Source organism: Lagopus leucura, unplaced genomic scaffold (genome assembly GCF_019238085.1).
Source record: "Lagopus leucura isolate 7727_CA_CO unplaced genomic scaffold, USGS_WTPT01 Super-Scaffold_100040, whole genome shotgun sequence".
NCBI lineage: Eukaryota > Metazoa > Chordata > Aves > Galliformes > Phasianidae > Lagopus > Lagopus leucura.
Window position 1 is genome coordinate 3,843,820 of NW_024962289.1, and position 24,763 is coordinate 3,868,582.

At 51.1% G+C, this 24,763-nt stretch overlaps 1 protein-coding gene across 1 annotated transcript in view; it reads left to right on the forward strand.

Moving 5' to 3' along the window:
- Positions 1 to 13,769: 13,769 nt before the first annotated feature.
- Positions 13,770 to 24,763, forward strand: part of SHISA6 (shisa family member 6) — a 215,374-nt gene continuing 204,380 nt past the window's right edge. The window contains exon 1 of the mRNA XM_042883938.1: positions 13,770 to 14,446. Within this exon, the coding sequence (XP_042739872.1) occupies positions 13,770 to 14,446 (677 nt within the window). The remainder of the gene's footprint in view (positions 14,447 to 24,763) is intronic.

The window sequence follows — 24,763 nt, forward strand, 5'->3', positions numbered from 1 at the left end:
AAGATATCTTGGGACTTGGAAGCAGAACTTTAAATGTTTTGAGATTGTTGTTTGTTTCTCTGTTTTGCTGGGGGGGGAAATAGGATAAAGAGACCATCATTGTCCTGGAGTCAACAGAACAGAACTACCTGTTGTTGTGCACCATGTGAAATCTGGCTGGTTAACTTCTGTGTGGGGAGAGAGGTTCCTGCTTGCTTTTCTGACAAGGAAAGAATCTCATTGCCAGCATTTTGTCTCTGCAAGTCAGCCCTCAACTGATCGCTCCATCAAAAGATTACTCCAATAGCTGTGGGGCTGAATAATATTTACTGCTAGACCTGTTCTGCTTGTAAGTGCAAGGAGTGGGCAATGCCTATCAGCACCTCTCTGGCCCCCCTCACCCTGAGTAAAGTTTTGCTATTTTTCCAGAAAAAGGATTTGTCAGAAGAGGTTGCAGCTTTATTCCTGCAACTGATGGACTGGAAAGAAAAGGTCAAGCATCCAGATGACTTACCTGTGACACGGGGCTTGTCAGGCCTGGCAGAAAGAGCACCAAATCCCAAGCAGCACTGGCAATGATTCATCTCAGAACATCGTGTCTAATGGTTTGTCCTCCGCAGCCCCTTGTTGGATCTCATTAAAAAGAACTAACAGCCAAGGGGAATTTTCATCCAAAGAACTTCATTAAGGCGGTGTTAGGGTTGTGAGCACCTAGAAATTATTTGCTGTCTGCAGGTCTGGCTTTCAATTAACAAAGAATGAGAGCACAGATGCAGGAAGCTCCCAGAGCTTTTGGAACCTGAGCCAAGCTGGGGCTCTCCATTCTGCCATGGCTTTGTCTGACAGCCTCTTAACTCCATCTGCATTCCTCGTAGCAGTGGTTCTCCACCAACACCATGTCCAAGACACGTTCCTATTTGGATTCTGACATACTTAGGTCATTTTTTCCCCTGCCAGCTTTTCAATGCAGAGCAAACCTATAGAGATTTCAGCACAAAGCACCCTTTTTTCCCCTAACAGATAAAATGGTTGGTGCTGGTTGGCTGAATTACCACAAAGGTGTGAAGACTTCTACATGCTGCTGTTTGCAGCTTGCTCATGAGAAAACTAACTCTCCATCCCTGCTGGGCAAGGGCCTGTCTCTTGGGGTGGCGTTAGGCTGATACTTCCCACAGTCTCTGTGCCAAGCTCTGCACAGACTGACATTTAGTCTGTCCCTTTGACTACCCTTGACTACCATTTTCCATTAATTTTGACAAACAGCACAGTTTTGCAGCTGAAAAGAGTCAACAAAGCTCCACCACCTTCCACCCCAGCTGCCACCCTTTGCATTTCTGGCCCTCCTCACCTCCTCTGACAGGTGGGTATCTCTGGGACTGCAATGCCAGATGGGGATAAACAAAGCTCCCATCGATCCCCAACTCCCACCTCCTCCCACTTTGTTTAGGAAACATCAAAAAACCTTGGGAAGCTTCTGAGGCTTCCAGGCACTCAGATCTTCCCCTCAGACAAAAAAAAAAAAAAAAAAAAGTTGGGTGTTGGAGGGGGTGGTTCTTTCTTTGTTGTTGCTAAAAAACAGGAGGTCTGGGAGGACATTTTGACCCTTTTTCTGAGAAACCAAGTCTCAGAAAATGCTTCTGAAACCCTACAAAGGAGAGCAGAGTTTTATTTTTGTGATTTCATACTCCAGTTTCATCAGTTCCATCAAAAAAGGGGTGTTAGAGCCTAGCCAGACTTCAGACCAGGTGATTACAATTCAACCAACCTAAAATTCTACCCCAGTGTCACTTAAATGTTTTTTGTTTTTGTCTTTTGCTACCTGTGCTCACTGAATCAAAAGTGTCCCAAGCAGTGTGGACTCTTCATCATTTTGCTCTCCTTCCGAGCTGGGCAAAGAAATGATCTCTACTGATCCCATGCGATGCTACACCTGGAGGTCCTTGGATAGAAAGCTGCTGCAGAAGCGCAATGGATCATGGTGAGATGAAGGCTGTAGAGCTGTAACCCACCCACGTTTTCACCAAGAGAAAATCCAGCTCCTTTCCCCCCTGATGCACAGGGCATGTTCTCTGTAAGCAGGGCAAAAATCCTTGGTGTGGATTTTGTTTTCACGTTCTGTGATGATGAGAGGAGATCCAGAACATGATCAACTGAATCCCCGATGGAGTCTCCCCATTACACTACCCGTACATCACAGCAGGCCAGTGGTGCACTGTGGGAAGGAGCCTTTTCTCCCCAGTGCTTTTCTGTCTCAGAGTCTCTGACTGAGGGTGTTGATAACTTATAAAAATAAACAGCCTTGAAGAGACAGGCAAGCTACCGGCTACCATGTGGCTTCCAGCCACTCCACTCCCACTCTGCCATATGTCACACAGGGACCTGAAAGCAGCATCTCCATGCTGTCGGGGAGAGGCACCAGCAGCAGCAAGGCCTGTGGGCTCTCTCCTTGCATGCAGCTGCTGAGAGAGTACACTGGGCTGCTGCAGGCATGCGGACCCCAGGCTGGACCTTCATTCCCTCTGTGAGGATGTCCTGGGACCTGCTGAGCATCATAAGGGCAGGGACCTGAAGCTGCTTCTTCTCAGTCTCTCCTCCAGTAACTGCCCCCTCCTGTCTCTGGGATGCTGTTCTCATGGGGCCATGCGCTGGGTGGCCCATGGTTACCCAGGGGTAGAAGCAAGGTGGGGATCAAGCATGGTCAGCACACAGGAAGAACACGGGAGCAAAAACATCTCTGCCTTGTTGCCTGTGCCTTATGAAACTCCTGCACAGAGGCCCACTGAGTCTTCCCTCTGCTTTTCAGCTCCCACTCTGCTCCCCTCCCTGCTATCCTCCATCTTGCCTGCACACTCAGAGGATGGCAGGGGCCTCCTTAGGCTGGGCATTGTGTTGAGGAGTGTCCCATGCCCACGACAGGATAAAAAGACCCATTTTTTTAAGCAGCCTTTTAGGAAAAGCTGTTTTGCTGTTGTACCCCATCAGTGCTGCTTTATATGAAGTGCTTTGTTGACTTGCATCTGCTGTAGTAAATTCAAGATCTTCTTGATCTCTACTTGCAATGTCCTGTATGTGTTTGCAAGAGCCGCCCTTCCTGCTTCCTCTGTTGCTCTGTTGATTCTCCTTTTGTTTCCCTGGATGCCCCCTGCTCCTGAGCAGGGCGATGCTGTTTGATGGAGACAGCTGCTCTTGTCTGTTTGTCTCCTTGCTTTATGGTGTGTGTGAGCCAGGAGCAGGCAGGTCACAGGTTTGCAGATTTGCACATGATTTGCGTCAGCGCAGGGGTCAGTGGCGTTCAGATGGCGTCTCCTCTTTCTTCCCTTGCCAAGATCAGGAGCAGCATCGCTGAGCATTGCCCTGCATCTCCTCCTGCTCCTGTGGGTGAGCTCTGGGGCCTGATGCTCCTTCTAGGGAGTACAATTCTTCCTTCAATCTGGTATGACTCTGCATTTGCCTCTATGCTGTTGCCCATAGGTTTGGGTCTCCTTGCCCTTGCCATTACCTTTAGGCAGTAGCTCACCCCATGCTGTATGTGTGGCAGCCCTGAGTCCTGCACTCTTGCTGTAATACCTAACTTTGTTCCACGAAGATTCACCCGGTGTAAACACAGGAGTTCTGCTCTGCATCCTTAGCAGAACCACTGGGGGCTTGAAGCACCAGATGCCAGACTGCAGATTCCCCTGAGCTTCACATCTGGGATATAACCAAAAGCTATTTTCCAGGAGAAAAAATACCACAGGGACCTTCTGTTCGGATGCAACCCCCCCACCTTTTGCTGCAAGCCTCAGAAATTCGGTCAAGCCCTGTGCTACTTCTCAGCATGGAGCACAGAGGAAGACAGGCAGTGCCTGCACCAGCTCCTCCCTGCCCATCTGCAGGGAAGGGAACCAGGCCTTGCCTTTCCACATGCATGCAGGCTCCTGACTGGAGATATTTCAGTGCTGAAAAACTGAATTGAAAAAGTTCTGTCTTTTCTGTAATTGCATCAATGAGAAGGGGAAAAAAAAAAAAAAAAGTAAATAAGAATTTTAATAAAAGCGTAACGGTAACCAGATCTAATCTCTAACCTTTTGAAATATAAAGAGGCTGCTTTATCTTCGAGGCAGCGCAATCTTTCCGCAGCCGCGATGGGAATTTGTGGGAGTTAAATTAACTGAGGCAGTGCTCCCCTCTTGCTCGTTGAATGTAAGCGAAACATATTGAGGATTACTGCAAAGGAAGAATTAATAAAAACTGAGTGGGGAAGTTCCAAAGTCCAAGCAGGTTTGCTCACAGCTCCCCACGCACAGGCGCACTGCATGGGGGGAGCAGCCTGCCTTGAGTCTGCTTCCACTGGGAAAGGAGGAGAGGCAGCGGGAGGATACAAACTGTGGGCTCTGCACTCCAAACACGCAGCTGCTGGAGTGACTGATCCAAAGCCTGGGGCTTTCGGCCCTCTAGCTCTGGAAATGTCTCCATTGTATGTTATGCCTGCCTGCAGTCATGCAGAGTGAGTGCAGGTTGACCCCAACCTGCTGCAGCTGGGGGCTGGGCAGAGGAGAGCAATGTAAGACCCTCTGCAATGAATACTGAGCATGGAGCCAGGCAGGGCATGGATGCTCCTGTTATTGGAGGGGCATGACCAGTTCCACCCATCTGCAGTCTGGCAGCACAGCTATGACTCCAAATTCCCCCCCTTCATGTCCAGGACTCTGCTGTGCTCTTGGCCATGCAGTTCATGAATCCTTCACCTTTCCACACGGCTTCCAGTTTCCATCACTTGCCATCAGGTTTATCTCTCCAGTCCCTCTCTTCTCATGCCATACTGGCTGGGTGGCTGCTGAGGACAGTGCAGATTATGCTGTTGGCAGCGGGGCAGCCATGCCTGATGCTCTTTACGTTTGTTCAGCACATCATTGCTGTGCAGCCGCTTTCGAGTCAGACACAGTTTGGCAAAAAATGCACTTGAAGCATGTGGGTGTTCCCAGGAATACCTCCACAGCATGCTGCCACCACACAGCCATGATTTGCGCCCATTTCCACGGGCACACACCCTGCAAAACATGCAGGGAGAGAAAGGGAATTTCCAATAAAAAGCCCATGCTGCACTCACCCACACACAACAACACAAATGCAGCTTTCCTTTCATTCCACAGCAGCAGGGCACTCCTGGCCTCAGCTTGTGGCTGCACAACCAACAGAAGTGGCAGCAGCATAAAGATTTAAGGGAGAGGTTCCCATCTAGCCCCGGGGATGTAGTGGTAGAGGCACTGCCTGAGCAGCTGTGCTCTGTGACTTGACATTGCTCACCTGCAGGGTGATGGTTATCCAGCCCTGCCATGCAAGCAGTGTTCCCATCCCTCTGTCTTTTCTGAATTTTGCAAGCCTGGGGCTTGGCTTTCTTTGGTCTTGCTCACAGCCTTAGAAAACATCCTGAACTCAGAGTGCTTCAGGCTCTCTTCATTATCAGCCACTTGCTTGGCCTATGGATAACCAGGGAGAATGGACTCATGTCTGAGGATTTCAGAAAAGGCATAAAATTCATCCATGTAGAGAAACAGAGGGACTTACAGAGACAAGGATAGGATGTATCACACTGCCTGAAGGCACTGCCACGCCAGATGCCTGATGCACAGATCTCCCCTACAGACAGCCTGGCTGCAAAGAGGGGGATTGAGCACCCAACGGGCTGTTCTCCTGAGCTACAGCTACCTTCTTTAAAGACAGCAATGAGAAGACCTGCCAAGGAAGGTATATTATTTCATATGAAATGATCTCCATATGAAAGCTGGGTCGCATCACACCACCAGCAGTGTGGGAGCAGAGGAAACCCCTCCAGGACAGTTTTATGCCCCCCATCCTCCCCAGCACACCTGGAGGAAGCTCTGGGGAGGACTCAGAGGCTCACCAAAGCTCTGCTCTGTGCTGTGAATCAGGCAGCAGGAATGGCTTCTGGTCACAGCAAGGGGACAGGCAAGCTTCCAGCACAAGGCCTGTGCTGCAGCTGTGCACTGGTCAGATTTGGGGCCAGTATTCCTGCCCTGTCTCTTCCTGTGGTCTCTGACTCAGCCACAGGGCTCAGCAGGATGGGAACAAGCCCCAGCAGTCACCATCCTTGTTACACCCACTGAAATGACCTCAGGCTTTATTTTTCCCAGCACCTGAGTTTCTCCTTAAAGAGCTACTGCAGATCTACTGCACAGCCTCCCCATCTCTGTGTTCTGACTGCAAAGCAATCCTGATAGGCTAGGCATCAATTACAGGAATCCCATTGTTTTGGCAAGCTGCAGACTCCATTTTAGCACCTAGTCCCAAAATACCCATGGCCTGGTCTACTTCTTCTGAACAACTGCTCTGTTTTTCAACCTATCTTATACCATCCCATTTCTTATCTGTACCATCTTATGCTACATCCACCACTGTAGCTTCTGTGCATCCTCTATCATCTGTCAAACAGGATTCCTTACTGACCAGAAGTGATAGAAAGTCTGAACCGTGACCTCTGCAACTGAGAAACCAAAATGAGCAGAGAAAGCAATGGCAATCCTACCCTAGAGGAGGTGCACACTAGTTGTGCATGCGACCTTCCTTCTGATCAGGCTGAACCCTCTGTGAACCTCATGTGTAATTTGTTGGGAGTGGAAGGCCTTCAGGATTACAACTAAATAATGGATTTTTCTTCTGACAGCAGCTGGGAGTACCCTGCCCACAGCTCTCCTGAGATGCTGCCAGCCCAAGGCAGCATCTGTCTGGGTTGTTCTCAGTTTTAAGGATGGAGCTGAAGGCTTCCTGCAAATCTGAGACCAGACAGGTGGGATAGGTGGTGAGGAACTGGTGCTCTATGAGGACACGAGGTCTGAGAGAACACAGACAAACCCTCCACCTGGAAGTGCACCTTTCTGCAGCACTTCAGCCTCTGGATTTTACTATTAAATGAATACATCCAGATAAAACTCTCATAGCTGAAGATCCACCCTTAGAGGTGATGCTTGGAGAAAAGAAAGATGCCTGTTCACATCACCTTGAGGCTCTTCTGACCCTGTACTGTCATTCGGTATCCTGGGAGGTATGGAGACATCTTCATCAATGACCTTGATGAGGGGATAATGGCCACCCTCAGCAAGTTTGCTGATGATACGAAGTTGGGAGGATTGGCTGACACGCCTGAAGGCTGTGTTGCCATTCAGCAAGACCTGGATAGGCTGGAGAGCTGGGCAGAAAAAAACCGGATGAGGTTCAACAAAAGCAAGTGTAGAGTCTTGCATCTGGGGAGGAATAATTGCATGCACCAGTACAGGTTGGGGGATGACCTGCTGGAGGGGAGCTCTGCGGAAAGGGACCTGGGTGTCCTGGTGGACGACAGGTTGGCCATGAGCCAGCAGTGTGCCCTTGTGGCCAAAAAGGCCAATGGCTTACTGGGGTGCATTAAAAAGAGCGTGGCCAGCAGGTCAAAGGAGGTGATCCTCCCCCTCTACTCTGCCCTGGTAAGGCCTCATCTGGAGTACTGCGTCCAGTTCTGGGCTCCCCAGTACAAAAAAGACAGGGATCTCTTGGAAAGAGTCCAGCGGAGGGCCACGAAGATGGTGAAGGGCCTGGAGCATCTCTCCTATGAAGAAAGGCTGAGTGAACTGGGTCTGTTCAGCCTTGAGAAAAGAAGACTGAGAGGGGACCTGATCCAGGTCTATCAGTATCTGAGGTGTGGGGGGCAGAATGGCGAGGCTGGACTCTTTTCAGTGGTGAGTGGAGACAGGACAAGGGGAAACGGATGGAAACTGCAGCATAGGAAGTTCTGCACAAATGTGCAAGAACTTCTTTACAGTGAGGTGACGGAGCACTGGAACAGGCTGTCCTGGGAGGTGGTGGAGTCTCCTTCTCTGGAGATGTTCAAGACCTGCCTGGATGCCGACCTGTGCGACCTGGTGTAGGGAACCTGCTTTGGCAGGGTTCTTTGACAGGGACTCGATGATCTCTGGAGGTCCCTTCCAACCCCTACAATTCTGTGATTCTGTGATTCTGTGAGACAGGGCTTTCAGAGTTCTAAAGCCAGAACAGTATCCAGGAGAGGAAGCTGCCTGAGATCTATGATCACCAACATCGGGATTAATAATTCTCATTTTGAGTTATCATCTGCATCTGACCCATGGCTGGGAAATGACCGTGTAAGGTCTGCCATGTGTTGAGTCTGGTTCCTTCCATCTGCTTCCCTGCAGACTTGGACAGTTTCTGACATATTCTCCTGGCTCAGACTGGTTGGTGATGAAGGTTACTGAGCATGAGTGGAAGAACAGCTGCCAGCTCCAATGGGACAATCTGATCTGTTGGATGTTCACAGAGCTGCTGGGAGGAGCAGGAGGAATCTGCCCTTGTGTTAGTGAGCTGTGCAGGCATTATCACTGTTCCATACAGGACACAGAGCATTTCTGGAGCAATCTAGGGGTCTGGTTGGTCAGCTCTGTGCCAGAGGTTCTTCCATGGGAATGCACCCAGCTGGCTTCTGTTCACGTCAGGACCTTGGGGTTTGCAGAAGTGCAGCCCTAGGAGCATTTTCTGAAGCCTTCCCTGTAAGCAAACCTGGATGATTAATGATGAATCAATCATTTGCTAAGAGGTTTTACCTCTGCTTACAGGCAGCCCATGTGGACATTCCAAGTGAGTGCAGTGACAAACTGCTGAGCCAAAGCTCTGGTGCTGGGACCTCAGGATGCACAGGGTCTGGAGAACTGCGTGCACATCTGCCAATGGCTCTGGCAGTCACTGCTCCCTCACCCCTCACTGAGACACAAAACTCAGTGTGAGCGCTGGGAATGCTCTGCAGACAGACACAGACATCACTGTGTGTGCAATCACAGCCTGCGGCGCTCGCTGCCACAGTGGTTGGGTGGATGGACAGCAAGAAGGCGAGAGAAGCAAGATGTTCCCATGGGCAAAGGCAGCCAACGTTCCTCAAACTGCAGAAAACCATATGAAGCACAGATTTCTCTCAGGCTCCAGGGAATAAAACAACCCCTACAGGTTGATGGATTGCCCCCTTTCTGAGCTAGTTTGTCCCTGCTTCAGGATGCTGCAGAAGGAATGTATCCCACCTGGCACTGCCCATGTTGTGCCTGTGAGCCAACATCTGCTTTTGTTCCCCACACTTTTCCCTGACTGGTTTCCATTCACTATCTGTTCTGCAGCTGAAACTGAGCAGCTCTCCAATTAAAACAGACCTAAGATCCACTCCCTATCTCACTACAGTCATAAAGCAAGCCTATATTGAGTCAAGCAAGGAAAAAAAAAGCTTCATAGAAATAATCCCCCAAACTCCTGTTACTGGCTTTTTGTAGCTACATTAATTTTAGAAGAAAAAATTAGGTTCCAAGTGCCGAGCCCATTTTAATAAAGATTCACGGTCACAACTGAATCCCCTGGTGGGGAAGAATCAGCTTTTGAGCACATCAGACTCATTACAAACTCCTCACAAAGTCACCAGAGTCCAACAAGTGGTGGCAGAGAAAAGAGGCGAAAGGTGAGCAGATCTGGGTACAGTTTAACAGAAGGCACTGAAACTGCACTTCCCCTCACTGCCAGCAGCCGCCGGATTTCCAGCAGAGAGATGAAAGCACCCAGCACAGCAGATAAACAAGGCAGCAGCTCTGAACCGTGCACGCCGATCAAAACAACCCGGGAGGATGGGACGTGAGATAAAAGCGCTGGAGATTTCGTAGTGACTTCTAGGTGGGAAGGCAGTCCTGCTCTGCTGCGAGCATCTCAGCTGCTGTTCCCCGCTTCTGCAGCAGCAATGCAGCTGCAAGCCCAGAAAAGTTCCAGAAATCAGATATAGCTCCTCAGGGACTGTTTCCTTCCTTCTGCAACACCTTTAGTTCTTTCTATCCCAATATTTTGGCTAAGGGAGAGGCAACGGGGTTATAAAGGAGATCTGTGGAGGCTTTGTTCTTCTTTAGCATGCTCATGGATAAACGGAGCAGGAGGAGGGAGAGGTGTCTGGGTATCTCATTGCCTCCATACAGTCTAAGCAGTACCACCCCAGCAAGTGGAGCCCAAATCTAAGCCAGTGCTGGAGTTCTGTCCAGGTGCACTAAAAAGGTAATTTTCTGACCCAAAATATTCTGTAGGGCAGAATACTTACTGCTCAGTGCTCTTCTCCAGGGGATGTTGTTTCACAAGACAATTTCTATGTCACTGTAACACTTGGCATAAGGACAGAGGAGTGTCAATAGAGTTTATGTCTAAGAAGATAAGATCTCAACAAGTTCCTGACTGCCTCAGGCAGGGAGCTTTGCCCAAGAGTGTGAGGATGCTGGGTTTCCCCTGCAGCAGTAAGTCTCCTCCCTAGAGGAGTTGCCCAAGGAGGCTGTGGATGCCCCATCCCTGCAGGCATTCAAGGCCAGGCTGCATGTGGCTCTGGGCAGCCTGGTCTGCTGGTTGGCGACCTGCACACAGCAGGGGGTTGGAACTGGATGAGCATTGTGGTCCTTTTCAACCCAGGCCATTCTGTGATTCTATGATTCTAAAGCAATGCCTCTCTGCAGTCTTCAGTTCCTGCCCCAGAGAGCAGAAAGATATCAGATGTGGGGAAGATTTGAGCATCCTGGCCTTGCTTCCTCCATGGAGGATGAGGAGGAAGGAATATGCTTTGCAGTCTTTCCAATAAGGTTTTGTGAGACAACTAAAGCATCATCTCCAGAGGGAGGGATGTGAGCTGGGCTCACGGGAGGCAGAGTTCAGGAGGGTGGATGTGTTAAACCAGCTCAACCAGCTGCCAGCTCACCACTGAGACCTGGGCATGTCCCTGCACTCCTGGAGCTGTTGGAGTGGATTGAGGAGGTGGCAGGGGGTTGGGAACTTGATGATCTTTGAGGTCCCTTCCAACCCAAACCATTCTATGCTTCCCCAATCATCCTCAGCACCGGAGTAGATGTAGATGGCAGAGCTGAAGTTTGCCTTGCCAACCTCATCACCCATGGGCTCTCCTCAGAGTGACACAAAGCGTGTTCAACCGTGAGCTGTGGGCACTTAAACCTATGTAGTCTCAGGCAATGATTCACTGTTGAGAGGTCCAGGGGAGGAGATTTTGGGGGTGGTATCCCTTCCCACTGCACTGCTCCCCCTCTCCCTGTTCCACCTTCCACTCCCCATGTCCATGACAACTGCTTGCTTACAGCCACAGGGTGTTATCATGGAATCACAGCACAGCTTAGGTTGGAGGGGATCTTAAAGACCATCCAGTTCCAGCCTCCATGCTGCGGGCAGGGTTGCCACCCACCAGATCAGGCTTTCCAGGGCCCATCCAACCTGGCTCAGCATACGGCTGCAAAAATAGTTACTGGTTCAGCTTACCTTGATCATCCTGGGGTTTCTGCAGCCCACAGCTGGCTTTACCATCTTCTCTACCCCTCCAGTATTTCAGATTCAAGAGATGATTCCTGTAAGACAAAGACCTGGGCCTCCACAGCTTTATAACTTGTTCGATACATCTCTGCCTAAAAGCAGCACAGAGCTTTCTGGTGTATACAAGAGCTGAAGACGCAGAGAGAGAAAAAAATGGCCTGTTCTCCTTCCTCCCCATGGCACCAACAACTGGGGCTGCCTGATGACTTAGCTGCCCTTTACAAGTATTTATAGCACAGAAAGTTGCTCCAGTAAAATCTCAAATCCTAGATACATAACCGTATCTTTATTCACCTGTGTGTTTCCTTTTTGATACACATCATCCTCCTCTTCCTAGGAAGCTCGGTAAACTGACAGTCATATATGCATGTTCTTCTTTAGTTTCTACACCAGGAGAATGACATCCACGTACTGCAATAACATTGAGGCTCCCTGTGAAGTCTCCTTCCTTCATATCTACAATTTCTTAGTTAATTGGCTTCTTCCCATCCAATCTTCTGCATTCTCCCCCGCAGAGGTGAACATCACCTGACTTGCCACCTGCAGAAATATTCAGAAGAAAGCATCCTTCAGACCTAGTACCATTTACTACCTATGCTGCTCCTCTAGAGCTGTTAGCAAGTACAAGGATTTGTTACTACCAGCTGTATTTCCTGTGGGATCTGATTCATTGCTCTTAGATACTTTTCTAACCTGTAACCCTTCCCATTTGGTTTCTTGACTGGCAACATAGCAGTATTATTTTTAGTTTACTAACAAGCCAAATTTTCTTAGAGAGTCTGCCTAACCTCTAGTTTGATTGTATGTTGCTTCTGCCTTGCTGCTTCAGCTCCAGGTTTCAAGATTATCTTTAGTGGCAAAGCTCACATTGAGCATCCTGGGACTTCATCTAAACTCAGTATTTTCTCTGCCTGGCTTCTCCGAAACCTCTCTGTATGCCCATGATAAATCATCTCTTTCTGTGCTCGGCTGTCCCAAACTTAGACTAACTTCACTGTTTTTCTCTGCCTGCGTGCTGCTCCTCGCTGCGATTCCTCTCTGTCCTCTGTGTGTCCTTACAGCTGGCAGTGCCTTTTATGTCTTTGGGAAATGTTTATAAAGGCTTTCCTTCAGTTTGCAGTGGGACATGGGGGAAGCACCGGGACTTTGGACACCTGCCCAGCACTGCGTTGTATTGGGACCACTGTCCTGGGACAGAACTTCTGGAGGAGGTAATGCAGCTCTGCTCCTTGGTTGCCCAGCTCATAAACACTGGCATCTCACACCTGATTGCACAGTCTCACACCAAACCTGCCTGCATTTATAGGTCACTCACACCATCCACACGGACCATACATCCCACTGTCAGGGAACATAACCAGCATACATCCACAGGGTCCTTAAAACCGATACACACCTACAAGGTCTTCATAGCCCCCCAAATCCACAGGGACCACCATAATCCCCGCACACACTTACAGGCTGTAACTTCACATACGACCCCACGTGCAGTGCATACACACAGTGACTGCACAGCCCGCACAGCTACAGCCACCATACCCCCCTCCCCACTGTTCCCCGGCTCCTGGTCTGTACAGCCAGCTCTCCCAATGGGACCGCATCCCCCGTAAGGATCACACCCCACGCCTACGGGCACCACGCATCACTGTAGGGACCAAACCCTCGCACAGCTCGATAGGGACAGCGGCCCCACGCTCCACATCCCGCACGCACCGGCGGGGACCACGCCCCCCGCGCTCCGCTATAGGGCCCTACGGGCTCCAGCCCGCGCAGCCCTTCGGGGCCGGCCGGACAGGCGGGACGGGGAGGCGGCGGCGGGCGGGGCTCGCTGCCTCAGACGGGCCGGGGGGCTCCGGGGTACCACGGCCCGGGCCGACCCGGCGGCGGAGCGGCGCCTCGAGTGCGGTGACGCCGGCCCCGAGTGATGTAAGGAGCGGGTCGGCGACGGGGGGCGGGCCTTACCGGAGCGCCCGGCGCGGCGCGGCTCTGCTCGGCGCCCGCCCCTGCTCCGCGCCCGGCTCCGCGCCGCTCCGCCCCCGCCTCCGCGAGGAGCGCGGGCAGCCCGCCTGCTCCGCGGCCGCGCTGCAGTCCCGCTCCGGCATGGTAAGGCCGTGGGCGGGGGACGGGAGGCGGGGGCGGGCCGGGGTGCCCGGGGCGCCGCGCTCTGACCCTCTCCCCGTCTCTCGCAGCCCCTCGCCGGAGGAGCGCCGGCCGGCACGGGACTCCGCCGCCTCGACCCGCGCTCCGCCGGGCTCCGCCGCTCGCCGGCATGAAGCGCCCGGCGCCGGGCGGCCGCCGCTGAGGATCCCCGCGGCACGGGACCCGCGCCCCATGGGGCAGCACCGCGGCCGCTGAGCTCTGCGCCGCCGCCCGCCGCCCCCCACCCCGCGCCGGCCGCCCCGCGGCCCCCGCCTCGCCCCGCTATGGGGCCGCGGCACCTGCTGCTGCCGCTGCTCCTGCTCTCCTTGCAGCTCCTGGCCCTGCTGCCGGCCGCGCAGGCGGCCGGGCCCCCCCGCGCCAAGGGCAACCGGACCCAGGTGGCGGCGGCTCCGCGGCGGACCCCCAAGCCGGGCAAGGAGCTCCTGAACCAGACGCTGGCGGGCCCGGGGGCGGCCGCCCCCACGGCGCTGCCCGGGCGAGGGAAGGGTGCGGGGGGCGGCAAGACGCCCTCCGGAGGCGGAGGCGGCGGCGGGAGCTCGGCACCGGCGCACGAGACGTGCTGGGGGTACTACGACGTGAGCGGGCAGTGGGACAAGGAGTTCGAGTGCAACAACAGCCTTACGGGCTTCCGCTACTGCTGCGGCACCTGCTTCTACCGCTTCTGCTGCAACAAGCGCGCCGAGAAGCTCAACCAGAGCCTGTGCCGCAACTACAAGAGCCCCGAGTGGGCCCACCCCACCACAGCCAGCGGCGCGCTGCCCGCCGACGGCAGCAACGGCGCCGACGGGGACGCCAACAAGTACGACCCAGACAAGGACAGCACCAACGCCACCGTCTACATCTCGTGCGGGGCCATCGCCTTTGTGCTCATCGCCGGTGTCTTTGCTAAGGTGGCCTACGACAAGGCGCGGCGCCCGCCGCGGGAGATGAACATACACAGGTGCGATCCTCCCCCTTTGGTCTAGGGACACCCCGCTGTCTGAAGTTCCCCCGTTGCTCTGATCGCCTGATGAGCTTTCCCTTTGCGTTTCTGTCCAAGGGTTCCCCCAGCTCACTTCCCATCCCAAGAGTCCTCCTTTCAGCCAGCCATCCAAGGGCCCGTCAAAGAGTTTCCTCTTTGCACAACCTGTCCAAACATTTCCCTTTTCAACTGGCTGCCCAGATGTTCCCCTTTTTGCACCATCTGTCCAGGGGTTCCCCCGCTGCACTCCTGTTCAGGGGGCTGCCGTGTGAACTACCCATCTAAGGTTTTGCTTTAAGTGTCTGGATGAGTTTCCTCTTTGCAGCACCCTTCCAGGCATTTCTTCTTTACACTGGCTACGAGCTTCTCTTTTGCACCAAGAGTCCAAATGATCTTCCACCGCACAACCACTTTGAGAGATCCTCCCCTTGAACCACTCACCCAAAGGTTTTCACCTTTGCGTCCAAGAATTCCATTCTTGCAGCACCCATCAAACGATTTTAAATTTCACCACCCATCCAAAGGTTCCCCCCTTGCACTGTTTCTCCAGGGACGACACTGCCCCTTGTAACACCCCCTTTCTGCTCCCCGGCCCGGTGCCCAGCTCAGCCCTTCCCCTTCCCTGCGCTGCACCCCGCGCATGGGGCAGGTGAGGCCGTGCTTTCAGCACCACGGTGGCGGACAGCTCCGGGCTCTGCGCAGCCCCAGGAATCGCAGCCGGCCTGGGGCGACCGCAGGAGCAGCCGGAAGTTTAAAAAGTGCTTTGTGTCCTGCAGGCAGGTGTCCTTGCCTTGTAATCCTGAGGGGTATTAGAGAAAGCAATGTTGGTTTCCTTTCCTTTCCTTTTATTTTTTTTCTCTCTCTCTTTTCCCTTCTAAATCCAGATAACTGAAGCTCGTAGTCCTTGCTGGCTGCATGCTAGGGAGGCAGTTTGAAATCCTTGTCTCAGTGGTTTTACACATTGCTGTTTTAACGAGAAAGCACTTCTGATGTGTCAAAGGGAATCCTGTTTAAAAGCAAAAGCTCAGGCTTCCATAATGCTCCTCCTTTTGGATAAATGCCTGTACACTCTCAGATCATGTTTATATTTGGTGGAAAAGTCCCTTCAAATTATGTGTGCTGGGAATGGAAGAGGTTCCCATTCTGAACATAGAAATTAGCGAGGAGCTTCTTTATAAGAACAGCTGTGAGCACATGAGTGGGAGAAGCTCTTACATCTTCCAGATACTTCACAGAAGTTATTTTAATGAAGAAATTTTAATCAATACCAGTAAAACCCTAGACAGCATTTTTGAAGTTGAACTTCAAATGCGGTCGACCAAGTCTGGGGGGGAAGAGTTTTATCTTTTTACACAGGAAAAAAGGTGAATGACGCAGTTTTTATTTATTTGGGATGATGTGCTTTATTTAGACTCCTTCCTACATAAGACTACACACACAGAAGTGCTGGCTGGTGTAAACTGCCATTTCTTCAATGAGGCCAAGAAGTAATGCTGCTTTACGGTTGCTGAGGGTCGGTCCCACGCATTCCATTGCAAAGCCCATCTCTGCAAGAAAATAACTTTGAGGTGTTAGCAATATTGTGGTATCTCTTAGGTCACTTGTGTCTGTCCAGTGGAGAGTCCTGGAAGCAGCTTAGTCAGGAAATAGGCTCTTTGTAACATTTCCCAAACTAAGGGCTAGTTCCCAACAGCCCAGCTCGTTTGGCTTCAAGGCAGCTGAATTTGGAAAGCTGACTTGGCTGTCCATGTGTTACTTTTGCAGTAGCTCCGGAACGTTGCAGTGCTGGATCCTACGCCCTTTGAAATCAGAGACAGTGTTGCCAGACTTGTCTGAATTATTCCTGATGTTTTCATTTCTTTGATGCTTGCTTTTCTTTATTTAGATAAGTTCTGGTGAAATGATTCACCTGTGTGTAGAAGTATGAATGGCAGATTGAGTGCTTGGAAAGCTTGACTTTCGGTGCATTTCAAGGGATTGATTGACTTCTATAATATGGTAGCTGGTAAAAGATTATACCTTTCAGAGCTCTGTTACCTGAACTTGATCAACACTGCACGATGGTTTAAATATTATGAAGTGCATCTCCAGCAGACAGGATCTGCATCTGTCTGAGGAACTGTGCTATCTGCGCTCTAAGCAGAATGTAAATATGTGGAGTGGGGTGGTTTGTCTTTGTTTGCCTCAGAGAACTGCTGCTGAGTAACAGGGAGGGAGCAGGATGTAGTCAGATATTTATATCTATTTGAAGCGGTGTCAATGGGAGTTAAGTGTAACATCAGAAAAATTCACTGTAGTAATGGCACGTGTGCTAAATCTCCGCGTGCACCTCGCCAAAAGCTGCGGAGAAAGAGCACCAGTTCCAACACTGCTGTCCTCGAAACAACCCATCGTGAGTGGTATCCTGCACGGGGAGCACCGAGCCATCTCCCTGCACGTCAGTGTGAGCAAGATCCTGCTTTAGAACGTATGCCCTTATCAGCAGTCTGTTAGCAGCACTGCATGTAGATGCTGTTGCTCTGCTACCTTCTCATCCAGCTCTTACAGAAAATCCTTATTAACTCGGTTAGAAGCAACGTTTTGATGGAGGGCGGGCTCGTTTTCTGCCTTTTCATAGAAAGGAGGGTTTACAAATTCACAGGAGAGCTGTCACTCTCATGTGAAATGAAAGGCTGACTGTGCTCTGCGATATGCGTGTGCATTTCAGAGCTGAAAATGGGGGCTTGTTTTCAAGCATCACCACACACCTTTCAAGCAGAAGCACTGCTGTGATGCTGGGCTGAGCAGAGCCAGTAGCTGGTGCTTGGGTTCGTTTACGAGAGCAGTAAGTGGAAGTGCTTTGAAAAACAGGAGCTCAAATATTCATATTCTACAAAAAGCACTTGTAATATTTTATACCCAGCTGATTTTGTAATGATTAGAAGATCTTTCAGCCCGGCTGAACGTGGATGCTTCTTGCTTGGATCTTGGTCTGGAGTTACGCAGGCAGAACTGATGCATGCTGGGCTCCAGGTAGAGATGGGCTGATTTCTGAGAGTCACACCTAGCAGCGTTTCGCCCGTGCTTTCATCTGATTGCTTTTGTGATTTCATTTCGGTTTGTTTTCATCAGTTGGCTCAAGCGTTTCTTAAGTGAGCTGAGTGTTTGCTTTATTCTCAGCACAAAAAGGAGTTAGAGAATCTTTGGCAGCAAAGGAGGGATAACAGCTATTTGTTTTCAAAGCTGGTTATGTTCTTCAGCAGCGAGGAGGGGTGACCCGGAATATTTTCCACCAGTGCTCACGACCCTAAATCCCCGTGCCACAGTCCATAAATAATTCACTGCTGTAGTATCACTATGTGACCCCTATTTAGCTCTCAGCAGCGGGAACCGTCGCACTCACTGCTCAGTTAGGGATGCACAAATTAGAAAGCTGCTTATAGTTTGCAGCTCGGGTTGGAAATGCTGCCTCTTGCTTGCTGCATGGGCAGCCGGAGCCTTTGCTCATCACCATGGAGAGGTGGTGGCATGGGCGGCCCCGGGGCAGCGGTGGGAGCCCAGCTGTTCTCGCCAAGCTGTGAGAAGCAGCACCGGGATTTTTCCCAGCAGATGAGCCGTGTGCTCTGCTAAAAGGCTCCGTCCAAGCACAGCGTGTGTGCCGATGAATGTTTTGGCTGTTGGGAGGGAGAAGGGACACAGGTGCCTTCTGCTTGGGTGCCCCGCTGCCAGGGCGGCTTTGTGCTGTGAAGAGGGATGGTGTTTGTGCTCCTCTTCAGTCCCTGCCCGCGCATCCTCTGCTCTGTGAATAACAACAGGGATGTCTTTATTAATGAACATCCTTTTCCCAAGTAGGGCCCCGGTGAAACTGATCCGTTCCTTACCATTCTCTGAATTTCCACAGGAACTGGAGGCAGTGGAGCTGTTTGCCCACAGCTGCGTGCACTGCTCTGCACCGTGCTGGCTTAAAGCGCAGGAGGTTTCCCCTTCCTTCAGGCTGCACTCAGCACATCTCCTGCACCCCGTGGCTGCTGGGGGGCTCACAGGAGGGCAGCTGGTTTCAGCTCTCTGTACCGAGGCGTGGTTCACCACCACCCACCCCCTGATGTGGTTATGTGAGCCCTGATCACAGCCGGCTCATTCAGCTCTTCTCTCTGCTGCTGTGCATTGCTTGGGCCAAACAGTCCAACTTTATAACTCTCCAGCACACACCTGGCCATGGGATCCGTGCAGAAAATTTTCCTTCTCAGGTTCCACCATCGTTTTCTTTCTCTTTCTGCTGTTTTTTTATGCTCTGCTTATTTTTACTCCACTCTGTCTCATTCACCCAACACTCGCATGCCTTTCAGCTGCTCCTTGCCCTGCTTCCTATCATGATCCCTGGTGGCTTCTGAGTGTTGTGTTGCCTCAGATCATTTGCCCATTAGTTGTATCTGTATAGTATTGTATACTGTATATTGTATAGTAGTTCTGCCTCCCACCAACACAGCTCCAGACTCCCAGTCCAGGAGAGCCCTGAGCCCTGTCCTGCTTTCCTTGATGAATCTCCCACTCCCAGCTGGCCCAGCTATAGCAGGGTGTGTGTCTGTGTGCATACACCAGGACAAATCTGCTTCAGTTCCACATCCTGGGCTCAGTCTGAAGCTCTGATCCCAGTTTGGTTTTTGGGGTTTTTGCTGTGCTTCCCACTCAATCTGTTTTGTGCAACCTCTGCCTTTGGTTCTGGCTGCTCCTCAGTCTTCTCCTTTCTTTTTGAACTTCTCCCAGTAAAAGGCAGCACACACAAACTGCTCTCCCTCCACTAAATCCTTTCAGTGTCTCCGCTTGCACACATTTGATATTTTTCTGCTTTCTAATTAACTTGCTCTGTTAGCAACCCTCCATCACAAAGGTGTCAAGGGATTCCAGCCCAGCTCTGAACTTCTGTTTTCTTTTCGCCTTATATCCTTAACTACCAGTTGATCTCTGTGCCTTTGGAGATCAGAAGCTTTTTAAAACTTCTGTTTCACATAAGAAGATCTGAACCTTATCAGGAAAACAAGATCGTGGTGTTTTTATGCCTGCCTTTGCCCCTACTCACATGGGCAATCTGTGTTTCCTTAGATCTGGGTGCTCTGTATTGTGCAGAGGTCTCAAACGTCTCATTACCTGGGCAGATAAGCCTAGAACTCTTTCACAACAAATAATTTCTTGTAGTTTAGCCCTTGCCCGATCTCCTTTGTTGCAACAGTAGGGCTCTTTGGAGAAAGTAGATTTTGCATCAGTTAGTGTAAAGCACTGTAATTATACCTGCAGCATAGGCTTTGGTGCAAAAGATACCTTGTGCATGAGTCTGCTTCTGTGTGCAGCTCACCCACGTGCTTTACAAAGTAATTCGTATCCACCAACTGCTCTCGCTGGCTTTGTGCACTGAGGCACACGAGCACAAAGCCATGCGCAGCACGCTGGAAAGCTGCACCAGCCGAGCTCCGAGCGCAACCCCTGCGGCTTTTCACGCTTCTGAAGGACCTGCTTTTCCTAATTCTTCCTCTTTCCCCAACCAGGACGAAGTCTTGTTGCCTCCCCGGCACTCCCGTGCTCTCCATACTCCCTGCCCCGCTCCCCGTGCGCGCTGCCAGGGCTCCGGCGTACAGCAGGTGGCAGCCGGAGCGCTGCCGGCGCGCTGGGTGCGGTGCTGGGGGCTCCGATGGGCTGCTGCCCTGGGCTGAGCCCGTCCCTGCTGGCCTGTCGCCTTGTTACCCTTCTGGTGCCCCATCCCTGGAGGTGCCCGAGGCCATGTATGGGCCGTGGGCAGCCTGAGCTGGCAGCCAGCACACAGCACAGGGGGTGGAAGGCTTTAAGGTCCCTTCCAAGCCAACCACGCTGTGGTTCTGCTCAGGGTAATTTTGCTGGCAAGCATCACTTGAGAAGCTTTAGCTTTTACTTTTTAAGGAGGAAATCTTTGCGTGGAAATCTCCTTCTCTTTGGATGCCATGTGCTGCTTTCCAAAGGCATTCATGTTTCCCACGGTTCAGTGATTTTAGCAAGTTCCTTTCCCACGTCACAGCAAGAATTAGAGACTTAATCAGTGTGTATATGAGATATGTAAACTGCTTGAGTCTCAGCCTAAGCACTGCTGGCAATTTGTAGAACCATAGAAGCTCAGAATGGCTCAGGTTGGAGGAGACCTTTGAGATCATGTAGTTCTTGCCATGGGCAGGGTTGCCACCCACTGGATCATACTGCCCATCCAACCTGGCCTTGAATGCCTCCAGCAATGGGGCACCCATAACCTCTCTGGGCAACCAATTCCAGTGCCTCAGCACCCTCTGAATAAAACATTTCTTCCTAAAAGAAGACTGTCCTCTATTGTCTTTGATATAAAGAACCCGTCCCAAAGATGAGAACTTGGTTTTCCTGAGGTTGATTCCACTGCACCTTAATGTGTTGAGCTCACAGTGCAATTTGTTTTCTTGTTTTGGTACAACTCCTATAATGCCACGTCTGCTTCAGCTGAAATGTGAGTTCCACATACATACATCCATACCTATAGGATAGTTATGCCACCTGTGTGCTTGTTTTATTTATCTTCACAAGGAATGGTGGTTTAGGAACATTTCCAGCCTCATTCTGTAGCAGTCTTGGCTAAGGATCCCTCAGTATGCCCATAGTTTTCAGTGAAATCTGTTCTTAAAGCTGCACTAAATTCCAGGAGCTTCATAGGTAATTCTTTCTTTGATGACATCTGACCTTTCCTTGTAGTGTTTATTTTCAAGAAAGAAAATTTCCTCAGTTTTGCTGGCTGTGGGAACACAATTGCTTCATGCTTAGAAGGGTGTCCTCACACTTAGTCCCTTTTCCTTTTTAGCTCCACGTGTGCAGTCACCCATTCCCATGCACACACACACACACGTACATCCTCAGGCACCCCACGTGTCCCTCAGGTTACTGCAGCGACCATTTCCAGAGCTGCTCCTCCCCAGAAACCCAGCTCTGAAGTTGCAGACGTTTCCATTTCTCACTGCAGGATTGTTACCTCTTTTGGTGTTGGGTGCCTCCAGCTGCTGCCCAGCCCCTGCACCTTCAGAACAGCGTCTGCTGTGGGAGAATCACATCCAGCCCCATGCTTCTGGTGCTGAGAGCAGAGCTCTCCTGTCCCTTGGGGTGAGCTGGTTCACTGCTGGATAAATCACCTCTCATGGCCGAACTGCCTTTCTGTCTGGTTAGTAAGAGGGCATAGGGGAGTCTTTAACCTCACTCTTTTTTTTTAAGGACTTGTAGTGAAATCCTGGCCGTGCTGAAGTCAGTTGGAGTTGTGCCACAGGCTCCATCAGTGCTATGCTATTAGCAGGCTTTTAGCTCAGGCAGACGCTGCTCTTTTGATTGTGCTCTGCCAGATCCATTTGGTCATTCTTTTTCTATTCTTCCCCAAACTCACAGGGACTTTGGAACAGGCCTTTCTGTTTTCTAACACTCCCCTTCTTACCCCACACACGAGGAAGTCAGATCCCCAAGAGTTGGGACTCTCAGAAGGTACTACTGCAATGAATTTGTGTGTTCTCTGTCCCTGTTTGATTTCGTGCAGACATCCTGCCTTTTGGAGTGCCAGCTCTGTCTGGTGCCTGCCAGAGCTCATTGCAGTGGCAAATGCCAGTGTGTGTGGCAAACTCACTTCTTAAAATACGCATTCCTCGCTATTTCAGCTTTTTACTTCTCCCTGACTACCCAGGATCCGTTGATTTTTATTTTTTATTTTTTTTTATTTTTTTTATCTCTACCCTGAAAGGAGAGTATTATACATGGACTGGAGACATCCCATTAAAAACAGTCCTTCCCCTTTGCCCATATGGTCTTTGCCAGCCCTGGGATGCTGATGTTCTGTATTACTATAGATATATCCTTAGAAAGCTGTCAGGCACACAGGGGTAGCAGGGATATGCTTATCTGAGTGCAGCATCCTTGGCTGGTGGAGGGGGCACTGGGCTGGTGCTGTGGTTTGTGGTGATCCCAGCCACATCTCAAGCTGAGAGACCACGATGGGATCGGTGCTATAGGGTCCTGAAGGATCAGCTTCCTGATGAGAATTCTCTCTGCTGTGTTTTGAGCCTATTTCTTTGTGGTATCATGGGGCTGTGCCCTATGGGAGAGCTTGGTTTGGCTGCACAGCCTTCTCAGAATAGCTGAAGACAGAGGCAGTTCTGGGTATCTGTAGTCAAGTCCATAGCCATGCGGGCTGCCTGCAGTGGTGGCCCATTGGGTTTTGAATGTGCATGGAGACCAACAAGTAGGAAACCTGTCTCAGTCTTCTGTCACCCTAAGTGCAAAACATTGTTTTCCTGTGCATAAATAGAACGTCCTGTGTTGAAATTTGTGCCCGTTACCTCTTGTCCTGTCGCTGGTCACCACTGTGCTCCCTTCAGGCATCGGTGCACACCGAGGAAATCCTGCAGAGCTTCCTCCCAGCTGAGCCCCAGCTCGCTCAGCCTCTCCTCCATACACAGTGCTTTAAGCCCCAAATCACTGCTGTGACCGTTCACTCACAGGGAGCCCAGCACTGCACGCAGCCCACAGGGAGCTCTGATCAGCACTGAGCAGAGAGGAAGGCTCACATCCCTTATCCTGCAGAACCTTTACTGGTTATTTACTGCCTTACTGAACAAAGAGGCTCCTCCAACCCCTCCCCCATGCTGAGACCAAGATTGAAGCCCAGCTGATCATGCCCTACCTGTCCTTCACTGTGGTTTGCTCCTCTGTGTTTCCCGATTTTATCATCCTCTGCCCACTTTCTCGTTGTTCTGTTCTGGTTTTCCATCGCCCCTTGCTGTTTCCTCTCTCCCACCTTGCATCACCCTTGAGTCATCTCCTTACCAAATTCTGTTGGTTGCATCTTTTGGCACCAGAGTCCCATCTAACACCCAGCCTTGCCACTCTCCTGCTTCCATCTCATTCGTCCCATTGTATTTACAACAAGCCTTTTTCTTTTCCTCTTCTAAAATGGTCACAACTACTTCTTCACCCTGTTTTCGTCCCACTGTAGCTCGCTTCGGCTACTCCTTGGAGTTAGGTGACACCTTCCCTGCCACCATACCCACTACCTGGGACACCCTGTCATCATCATAGCTCTGCTCCCACACTGCCAGTCCACCCCGATGTCAGTACGCCTGTTTTGGCTTTACCTGGAAAGAAGCGTTGCTGCTCTCACTTAAATGACGTGAATGGAAATGCTGTCAGAAATGCTTATCTGGGGATGTGATGGTGCAGCTACGCAGCTCTGGCTGCTCCCTCTGCTGCCACAGGTAGCACGTCCTGGTGAGTGAGGTTTGTTTTCCTGAGATAAGAGCTGTGTCATCACAGAGCGACGTCTGGATTGCTTCAGCTGGGTGCAGGTGTGTAGGATGCTGTGACATCAGTGAGACTAATTGCACCTGAATGGCTGCAAGACCCAAATATTTCAAGGGAGTGTTAACCCTGCTTGAAGCTTTTTCAGTGGGTGATTAGAGTAGCTGCATCTGGAAGGCTTAACTTGACCACAGCTTTCCTCAGTGAGGTGTGATGGACCTTCCACTGGCATGGGGATCAGCCCTCTGTGCTGAATGGAAATAAACTGGATCACACACAGCGGTGTGACCGAGTTGCCAAGGAACTGACCAGCTTGATCCAAGTTTAACTTTTCCTCCACCTGTTCTGCTGCTTCTGAGCAGGACATTTTTTTCTCCACAGACATTAAAGAAGAGGACAAAGTGAGCACTGAGGACACCCTGCTGTGTCCTGACCAGTGTGCCTGGGGTATAGGACCATTACTGGTGCTGGTGGTGGTGGTGAACAGTGGGTTCAGACCTTGCCTGTAACCCAGCGTGGCTCTGTCAAGGGCTGTTCACAAGCTGAGGTATTACCCAGACGTGTGGAGGGCAGCATCCTCTGGGTACAGCTTTCAGGTAGACAGTGACCAAGAGGATGGTTGGCTCCAGTCTGACCAGAATGTATTCCCGGTAAGCTGCGCTTACAGGAGGCAGGGAAGCTCTGTTCTCGGGACTATATCAACCCCCTTTCAGGGAGGTGTAACACTAGGAAAAAGGACAGCTGTATCAGGAGAGGTGTGGTGACCAGCAGCGTGCGGTGTGAACTCATCACAGAATGTAGGTCAGAAGGGGTTTCTGGAGGTCCCTCAGCCCTTCCTACAACTTGTTCTGTTCCCCTCGTCCTTCCACTGTGCACCTCCAAGAGCAGTCTGGTTCTGTTTGCTCTGCTGCACCCATTAGTGGGCTGTGGATCCTCTCTTAGCTTGTCCTCATCAGATTATGAACAAGCTCAGCTCCAGGGAGAACTGGTCTGTACTCTGCC